This window comes from Columba livia, chromosome 13 (genome assembly GCF_036013475.1).
Source record: "Columba livia isolate bColLiv1 breed racing homer chromosome 13, bColLiv1.pat.W.v2, whole genome shotgun sequence".
NCBI lineage: Eukaryota > Metazoa > Chordata > Aves > Columbiformes > Columbidae > Columba > Columba livia.
Genome location: NC_088614.1, coordinates 13,694,524 through 13,704,076, shown reverse-complemented (window position 1 = coordinate 13,704,076; position 9,553 = coordinate 13,694,524). Strand labels below are relative to the sequence as shown.

The window sequence follows — 9,553 nt, the reverse complement described above, 5'->3', positions numbered from 1 at the left end:
CCCATTAATATGCCGGAGACAGAATCATGCTGGAAAACTCCAGGCTGAACTGTAACGGCACAGCCTGTGATGTAAAACCCATGTGTTCAGCAGGCCAGAAGCCAGGAGCCCCGGGCTCTAATCCCAGTGCTGAGCTCCCCAGCTTGGCTAATAAAACAACAGGAGAGACGGGGAGAGGCTTTGTTTAAATTTCCCCATGTTTTCCTGGGCAGGCTCCTTTCACCATATGCATTAACAGTTTAAGAATCACTAGGTTACTTGGGGCTTCCATGTGAAATGTCTTCTTGAACTCATGCCCGCCTCAGCAGATCTCCCCATTCGGCAGCAGCGCGATTCCCCGACGCTGCCGGCACGGCTGGGAGCTACATGGAGCCATGGGGAGGGCTCTGGGAGAAAGCACCGCAACACACACAGGTAAAAATCCTCTGGAAGTGCAAATGCTCATGTGCACCTCCTCGAATCCAAAACACCACGTTTCAAAGCAGCAGCGTGTGTATGTGATGTGAACCCCCCTTATTCTCCGTTATTCACAAGAGTATCATGGCTTTTCCACTCTGACTCTTCTCCACACCCACCTTCTGTAAGGAACAGGGACATACCCATTGCTGGAAGGTATGCAGGTATGTGTGTTTTTAGAGAGGCCATCAACCACAGTACAGACAGAAAAAAGAGCCTGGGTTGGTTTCGGTGGAATTTGTTTGTCTGGGTTTTGTGTGGTGTTTTGGGTTTTGTTTGTTTTTTTTTTCTGCTGCGATTAAGAAAAACTTTCTCAACAAGAAGACATTTGTCAGAGGCGTGTCTGTCCTTCATTAGTGGATAAAAACAGTTCATAGTTCTTTGGGGGCTGATAATAGTAGGACCTTTGGACACATAAGATAAAGAAAAGCTGATCTCCAAGAGAATTAAGGAGTAGTTTAGTAGGTTCAAAACTGGAATACATTTCTGGAGCCAGTTACTAGGAAGAAAATGGGAGCTTTGCCTCCGGAGCGGGGAACTGGAATGTCAGCTATGGATGTGGGTTTAGCAGCTGGGCTATTTTTGGCTTGTGAACCGTTCTAACGGCTGTTTATTTTTAAGGTCATTTTCTGTTTGCATAGCATGTACACCCTTCCGGTGGGAGGGAGTCATTATAAAAACAATCGCCACTGCGCAGATTTATGAACTAAGCTTGGAGAGGGATGGAAAAACAGAACTCTGTGTACTTATTGCTTTAAAACCCAGAACCATCTGCTTAGATCATAATGTTTGTTGACCTGCTCTAAGCTGTGCCCCCACCAGAAAAATACTGTTTCGATCGATACAGACTACTGCAGGGGATCGCAAAACACTTGGGAAAACCCGGTTGGGTGATAACATGGTATAAACAGAAAGGCAGCATCAGACTGGGCAATGTTTTTACTCACGCTTACCTTTAAGCAGCAAAGAGAAACCCAGAGCATTCACCCCACAGCTGAGGATTCAGAACTCGTGCTGGCTGGCTGGGCCTGAACCAGAGCACACATCCCAGCTCTTGATTAAGGCTCTCGTTAAATAACAAGATGCCTTATTGTTGTATTTTCTTGGCTTCTTCCTGTTGGCTGTATCTTTATTCACACACAGTCAAGTGATACAAATTCATCGGAACAGTGGCAGTTTACAAAAGGCAGTAAGAACGATTACTTTGAATTGAAATTTAAAAACCCCTAAGTCTGGCAGGCAATTCACTGTTTGGAACAGGTCATGGTAAGGAAGCAGCCTGTACAATTGGCAGCGTACTCTTAGCCATGTTCCTTTTCCAGAGCATAAAATACATAATACAAAAATATACTAAAAGTAATAACGGAGTTTGTAGAAGTGTCTGCTGCAAAACAATTGCTGTTGTCTGATTCTTGATGTATTTACTCCCACACTATATTATGACAGAATACTTGAATAGATGCAGTTTATTTCTAACTTAATTTGAACTTTAAAGTTGATCTTGAGTTAACTGTAAAGTCTCAGGCTCCAATCCTGGAAATATATAAATGACCTTAACTTTGGACTCATGAGACTGATAGATGTGAGGTGAGCCCACAAATGAACATTCAATGTCTTGGGCTCCTGCTCGGGAGGGAAGTGGAAGTGCTGTGCTTCATAGGATCTCAATCTGGGGCATTTTCCTAGATTTTTAAACACTTTTAACAAGTCCTCCCTGGGCTATCCTTTTACCTGATAGGCTTGAGTTCATCACACTGCTGGTAGTCTGTCAGAACTGCCTGGTTTTGAGATCTGGGGCTCTGCAGTTAGTTGAGTCAACTGTGGTTAAGCCTCTCCCTCCTTATTTCACTCCTCTGTCTAATTGTACCTGTCCCTTTCCCCTCTCCTTCCTCCCTCCTGACCCAGTACCACCAACATGGCTTCCTTCCATGCAAGAGAGCTGGATGCTCAGCACTTTGCTGAGGCTGCTCACACCAAATCTCATATGAGGTCCCTGCAATCGAAGCACCATTTCCTTAGTGCTTAGGAAGCCGAGAGACGCGGGTGCAGACATGGAAGCCTGTGCAGACCTTACCAGGTGGGGATGAGAGGCTACCCCTCAGGCTGGCAGGCTTGCAATGAGAATTTCTGATGTAGATGCACTGCTCATGGAAAATGCCATCCAGTGTGCCCCTCACTGCGACCGAGGAACACACCACTAGCAGGTAAGTGTGTTTAAGTCCAGGATTTCTTGCTCCTTTTTCTCCCAAGAGCCAATCTCAAAGATAATTTGAGAAAAGAAGTTAGCATTGTTCTGTTTTTGCAGACGGGAAGACTAAGGCACTGAATGGTGAGTTCATTTGGCCAAGGCTGATTCCCAGGTCTCTGCTGCAGTCCCTGCTCTTCACCGAGCTGTTGTTCTCTGTGCTTGTGTCGTATGAGACACGCTCTAAGAGGGGTAACCCCATCTCTGCTCCCCACACAGACACCACGCACAGGGGCCAAGATCCACCTTCCCAGGCACAGCCTCCAGAGAAAACATCAAGAAGGACACACATTGGAGGCCAGAAGTTGGCTTCCTGATGTCTAAATGCCACCAGCTCCCAAGAAGGTCAGCTATGGAAAGATGACCAGGATACTTCTGAGGTATAAAACTCTGTGTCTGCTGGCCACTGCTCAGCTTTGTCGTCATCAGACTTGTCGCTGTCATCACCACTGGAGGGTTCGTAGGCTGGGATGGCAGAGCCGATCGGCTCCGGCTGCCTGCGATCTGCCTCCGCCTCCTTCTTTTTTTCCGCCAGCAGCTGCCTGTAGCACAGGTTGCAGACCCTCAGGGGCTTGGGGGACAGCCGGGGCATCAGGAACCTCTGCCTGGAGCAGTCTGCGCAGACGACAAAGCCGCACTTGCGGCAGTGGTGCCTGCGGGTGAGCGTGGAGAACTTGGTCTGCGTGCAGCGCATGCAGATGTCCGTCGCCTTGTCGGGGATCCAGGGGGCCGCGTGCTCCGTGGAGGGCTGCCGGCCCGTCTTTGTCAGCAGGTGCCTGATGCACTCCTCCAGATGGCTGATCCACTCCTTCCTCTCCGTGAGGGAGGCCGCGGAAACCACAAAGGACTTCTTGGAGGTTTTAATCATCCAGCGGTTCTTCATCTGCAAGGTGTCTGGCAGCGTCTCCAAAGTGACATCTTCAAGGGGAATGATGTGCTGGGAATTGTACTTCCTTTTGCTGATGACTATGCTGCCATAAACGAGGATGTCGTTGAAAAGGAAGAAAATGCGAGGCTTTGGTTTCTTGCGGCATTCTTTGGTTAAAATCCCTTCTCCTAGAAGGACCCGTCCTGGCACAGCTAAGGGCTGCCCGGAAGCCCCAAAGCAGTTTTCCACAGCAGCAATGCGCTGGCTGTTGATCTCAGTGTTTGCAAGATGGTCCACCATCTCCAGCTCGCTCTGAGGAGAGGAAAATAAAGAGGGAAGTGGTGAAGCTGCAAACATCTGTACCAGGGTGAGGCTGAGTAGCAAATGTATGCACAGGTGAGACGCTCCCAATGCAACCCAAGGTTAGGAGTAATCCCCTTACCACTCCTCACTTTAGTTCGTTACCTTTCTAAATTAAATCTTCAAGCTTTATGACCCCACTTTGCAACAGTCTATACTGTGAGAGTTCATTTTGCAGCAATGGAAGCCCTTGAAGGCAGAGCCAGCTCTTCCATTATAGCTGTGCTTTTTCCCAGTATAACTGTGTGCCCATAGTAAAGGAGGCCAGTTGGTCTAAACCTGCTCTTCTCCAAGTAGAAGTATGTGCTCAGGGACTACCGTACTGTGACAGCTGAAGGGTACCAGGATCCCCCCTTTCTATCCCTGTTGATGCTGAGAGCTAAGTGATGCTGGGCTGGACGAGGGATGAGGGATGAGATCTGTGGCCTTGGGAGCAAGCCTCCTGTTTCTGACGGCACACCTGCTGTCTTGAGGATTAGTTACAGACACACACCCCCCACACCATTTTGGGCCAGAGCTGAGGCAGGAACAAACAGTGCAGTATCACTTGTTCTCCTGGTTCTCCCTGCGTGACAAAAACGGGAGGAAGAAAAAAAGAAAAAAGCACTCGCTATGTGGATAAACCCACACAAGTCAAGCCCTTCCTCCACTACCCCAGTTACGCTGGGGCTACCCGTGCTTCCAGCTACAAGACACATCATTGTGAAAATTGTCTGATCTCTGCTGAAGGGGAAGTGGCAGGCAGCAAGCTCATCCCTTCCCACACCTCTGCACCCTCCTTCTCATACCATCTGGGGTTTCGATAGCCTGCGGTTTTTTGCTTTGTTTTGTTTTTAATAGAGAAACCTAGATAAAGGTGACTCTGAAGTGAAAGCAGATGTTTGCTGTTGGTAGTCTGCCGTAAGGAAAGTGCTCTATGCTGTAAGTCCCATTTTTCATTGCACATAGCCCCTCCGGCACTGAAAGCTGCTGCCTGAGGCCGGCCGGCCGCAGGAACGTGAGTCATTTCCTCCTCCAGAGAGGTAGCTCAGCCGTCACGAGGCGGCTGCGAGATCACAGGGACGTGTGTCGCCCTGGTTAGCGGTTCACAGAATCACTGCTGCAGAGCTGCTCTCCACCACTGTCCCCGTCTTCCTTGGCCAGAGTCCCGGTAGCCATGGAGGCTGGAGGAAAAAGGGAAGAGGAGGAGGACAACACACCTGGTCCTGTGCATTTGGGACAATGCTGATTTACATTCTTCCTTACCCTTCACCTCAAATCGCCCTTTCGGTATGCCAGATGGAAACCACAGAACCACCACTTCAGGCTGCAATGTGCCATTTACCTCTCGCCTGAGCAATCTGGCAGATAGACCAGTCAACTCCTCCAAGTTGCCAGAATTTTCTTCTACAGAGCAGGTTAGGATGTCCAGCACAAAGCTAAGGCATTGCTTTAGCCCCAGGGACCTGAATGAAGTGACTCACCCCGCAGAATTAGCTTTCATAGAGAAGAGTTGTGTGGCCAGTGCTCCTGAAGAGCTGGCTTCTCCAGGGTCTCCCAAGGCCTCCAGTTTCCTTCTGGAAGGACACGGATCTTCAGGGCCTTGAAGAACCAGAATAGATTTGACGGAGTTGGACAGCATCAAGCACATCCACTCATGTGCATGTTCTCCAGTGTAGAGGGGAATTTACAATCAACTGCAATGCTCTGAGCAGGGCCATGCTGCAGCTAGATGGGGTGTTATGACACAAGCAGTGGCAGGAGTGATGCCCCATCCAGCCTGCTGTTTCAGTATGGACACGCAGAAGTTGTGTGAAAGGATTTATTACTTGCCCTCAAGAGAGGAGAAAGGCTCCATTCCCTTCCTTGATTTGTCAGCCGGAGTGGACCTGCACACTGAAGGAGCTGCTCTGCTGCAGGATATATATTCAAATCTATTCCATACTACAACAATGTAGAATGTGTTTTTTCTCCCTCTTAAATACACAAATCAGTCTGAAGAACAAACAAGCTGGGCAAACTACAGTCCAGAACTGAACACTAAACTCCCTGACTTTGAATATGAGTTATCCCTACCCTGGGATGTGGTCTCTTGAGGTCCCTTGCAAACAAATCCTTGGATGAGGAGCTTTTAAGTGAAACAGCAAGATACGCACACAAAATAATAAAGAAAAAAAAGAAAAACTGAAATTACAGCTTGGGAAGTTTGGTGTGGAAAGGCCACAAATGTAAGAAAACACTGTCAAGAATTTCTGGCACCAGCAACACCAAGTGGAATAAACCAAGCAGTTAATCCTGCTCCCAGCAGTCTCGCTTCCTCGTGTTTCTGGGTTATGGAGTCCCAGATCTCAGCCTGTGTCACTTACTTTTACTTTATGTATTTTAGAAGCATGGTCTGATCTCTCCAGCGAGTATGGCACTTGAGACAACCCTATTTCTAGGGGTCTCTGTGTACTCGATCCCAGTGGAAATTAAAACATTTTGTCAGATATAAAGACCATGCCTGCAAAGAGCCAGGAAACATAAGCTCATTTTCAGAGGAGTGCAAGTCCTGCTGCTGGGACAGTTTTAGCTGTTGTATTGATTTGGGCCCCTATATGGACCAGAAAGCTCTTGGACTTGCTGCATGGAGCAAAGGGAGAAGAGGGTGGACAGGATATCAACACAGTCCTGCAACGTGAAACAAATGAAAGCCAGATCTCATTACACATCATGCTTCCACCTGCAGGGCATGTCCTTATTCTTCTACCTTCTGGTTTGTTATGTACTTAAAATGCCAGGAGTTAACCAAAGAGAAGCTAACTCTGTCCTGGGAAAATCTTCCATGCTAAGACTGTCAGCTGCTGCTCCAGCCCTGGGTATTTCCCAAAGGAGTTTTCCCAGGGAAGCAAAAGCAGAGCGTTTTTCTTCCATCTCTGTCCCCTCAGGCGCAAATGCCTGGAGAACAGCACAAACACACACTAAGCAGTGAAAAAATGGGAGGGGTGGGATTCACATTGGACAACTTGGACAACTAACTGCATCTGTCTACAGGCTCCCTTTTCAGTTAGTGGGGAGAAACAGCCGTCTGCAGAGGGTGACTCGCTTCATCCCACCACACGTGAGATCAATCCTGCCTCAAGTTCCAGATAGCACTTAGCTTGAGTAATCACATGCAAACCCATTTCATGCTAATATTGTGACTCACTGCAAAGAATACTTGGTTTGGCTTTGGAATTCTATGTGAATCTGGTAAATTTCCCTTTACTGGGAGCCTCTCCCTTTGGAACAATAGTGATAAGGTATAAAAATGAGGATATAGATTCTAACCTATTTGATCTTTTTTTTTTCTCGTTTGTTCAAGTTTGTCCTGTCAGGTCAGCAGGGTCACAGTGCTTATTACCAAGTGATGCTTATGCACATGCACCATGTGCAGCAGAAGCTAACAGAGTTGATATGAGGGTGGGAAGATGCACTTTACTAATGTGCTACTTTTCATGGGAGATTTTGGCATAGCAAAGTTTGAGATTTTTTTTTTTTTTGGTCACAATCTGTTGGTTCTGCATGTGATCAAATGTTATGCAGTGAATATGTAACTCAGTGCATACAACTGATACTCAAAGGAAAAAAATACTATTTGGCACTCCACTCCAGAAGTAAGCAAGCCACGTTTTTTAACAATGAGCACTTGTTCACTTGTGATTATAAACAGCCATGTTGATGCATGCCAGGCAGAGCATTTCATCTTAAGCTCCTGGGTCAGTGAGTCTGGGGTATGTTTTTCAAGTCTGTATGTATCTAAGGCTTAGGTGCAGCAAAGCAGTGAGCAGTTCTACCTGATTCTTCAGTTCCTGCTGTCAAACAGAACTGACAGTCTTGGCATTCGTTGCATACCTAACGCATACCACAGGCAAGGGATGGTCCATGAGTATTAGTGCGCTGACAGCAGATCTGACTGCTGCGGTCTGCTGGCAGAAAATCCCCCGAGCCTCATTTCTCTGCAGCTCTCCCTTACTCCCTCTTTCTGCTTTGCTCAGCTGAGAAGTCTCTCCTGGAGTTAGGGCTGGCATAAGCTATTCCTCACCAAGTGCAGTAAGCAGGATACAGCCATTTTTTTTGGCCAGAGCAGGCATTTAGGGCAAGAAAAACCTACTTCCTCTCCTTTTTCTGCCCAAGGGGATTTCGGCTTGCCTCTCCTTTCTTCCTGGCATGCTGTAGCCGCTGGGCCACTGGGGTCAAGGGGCTCAGGCTGAGGCAACCCCCTTCTAGCTGTGCTCATGAGGAACCTGATTCAGTACACGTAGGTTTGGGGAATGACTGCCATATCAGGCTTTTGATTGAGAAATGCTGCCAATCATGGTGGAATTTGGACTAGTCAAGTTACTGAGCTGCTTGCTGCTGTTTCTCAGCATGCCCAGGACTTAGGGCATGCAGGGTCAGAATGAGGGGACAGCTGACCAGTGGTTTTGAGGGGCTCAGAGTGATGCTACAAAACCCATCAGTTGGTTCTTGTACCTGCCACCCAGGCTCAGAGGCATCCAGCTTTGTGTGGGGAGAAGGAAAACCTGAAACTCAAGGAAGAGCCTCATCCCCCCTCCCCTGCTCGCTGTCCACACACACATGCTCAGCAGTGCAGTGAGGCAGCACTCCACGGGCAGCTCCCCGCTCCACCGCTCAGTGTCAACCTGGTGACCGGCTGCTCTCCAGAGACCCCCATAAGGAACTCTTGGGTTTTGGAGCTGGAGGTGATAGGACTAAGGTCATAGCATTTTGCCAGGTCACTCATTACAGGCTCTGGCTGGACAAGGGCTTGTGACAGATGACATACACAGGAGTGCTGGTGAGGGTGGGTGATCACCAAGGCAAGAGACGAACTGTCCATCACTCCCGATGCCTTAAAGCCCATGTGCCATTTAGAAGACATGTGTGGCCAAAGGTGGGGGATTCCTCTTACAACTTTCCAACGGGATCAGTTTCTGTGGTTTTGGTACATAGTCAAACTTGGCAACTCGAGTCCTTTCCAAAAAAAATAACTAAGCCGTCTCTCAGCCCGGCGCTCGGGCCATGCACAGACCAGGGTGCTGCAGAGCGGGTCCCCCGCGGGCGGGACACCACACACGCGTGACGGGAAAACTGCGGGTGGGCACAGCTCCCAGGCGGGCAGGACGCACGGCGAACCCCGCAGGGCTGAGTCCCCCCGACGGCGAGCACGGCGAGCACTGCCCCCCCAGCCCCCCCTACAGCGGTCGGAGCAACGGAGCGCAACCGCCAGACCGCTCCCCTCCCGCCGCACCGGCCCGGCGGCGGAAAGCTTCAACTCTTCCAAAACTCTCCCCCTCCGCACAAGCTGCCCGCCGGGCCGCTGCGCTGGGTCCCCCCGCCACCCCGCTCAGTCCCGTACCTCCGCGGAACCGCTCCGGCCGCCTCCGGCGAGCGCTCCCCGGCCGCTCCGCCGCCGGGCCGGCCTGCGCTCCCACGGCCCCGCCCACCCCCGCGCCCGACGGCCAATGGGCGCCGCTCGGTCTCCCTGCTCTGCGGGAGGCCACGCCCCCTCGCTGGGTGACGGCCAATGGCGGAGCAGAGCAAGCGGCGAAGGGCGGGGCTAAACGCCGCCAGATGGGCGCGCGAGCGGGGCCTCCCCGCTGTGGGGCGGGGTGCGCGGTTGC

At 50.0% G+C, this 9,553-nt stretch overlaps 1 protein-coding gene across 1 annotated transcript; it reads right to left on the bottom strand.

The window, feature by feature from the left end:
- Nucleotides 1-1,554: 1,554 nt before the first annotated feature.
- PLEKHF1 (pleckstrin homology and FYVE domain containing 1) lies at nucleotides 1,555-9,402 on the bottom strand. Its single transcript, XM_065029266.1, has 2 exons — nucleotides 9,289-9,402; nucleotides 1,555-3,881 (listed from the first exon to the last, which is right to left on the bottom strand). Exon 2 carries the CDS (start codon nucleotides 3,867-3,869, stop codon nucleotides 3,048-3,050), a length of 822 nt encoding a protein of 273 aa, XP_064885338.1. The 5' UTR covers nucleotides 3,870-3,881; nucleotides 9,289-9,402; the 3' UTR covers nucleotides 1,555-3,047.
- Between the last annotated feature and the right edge of the window lie 151 nt (nucleotides 9,403-9,553).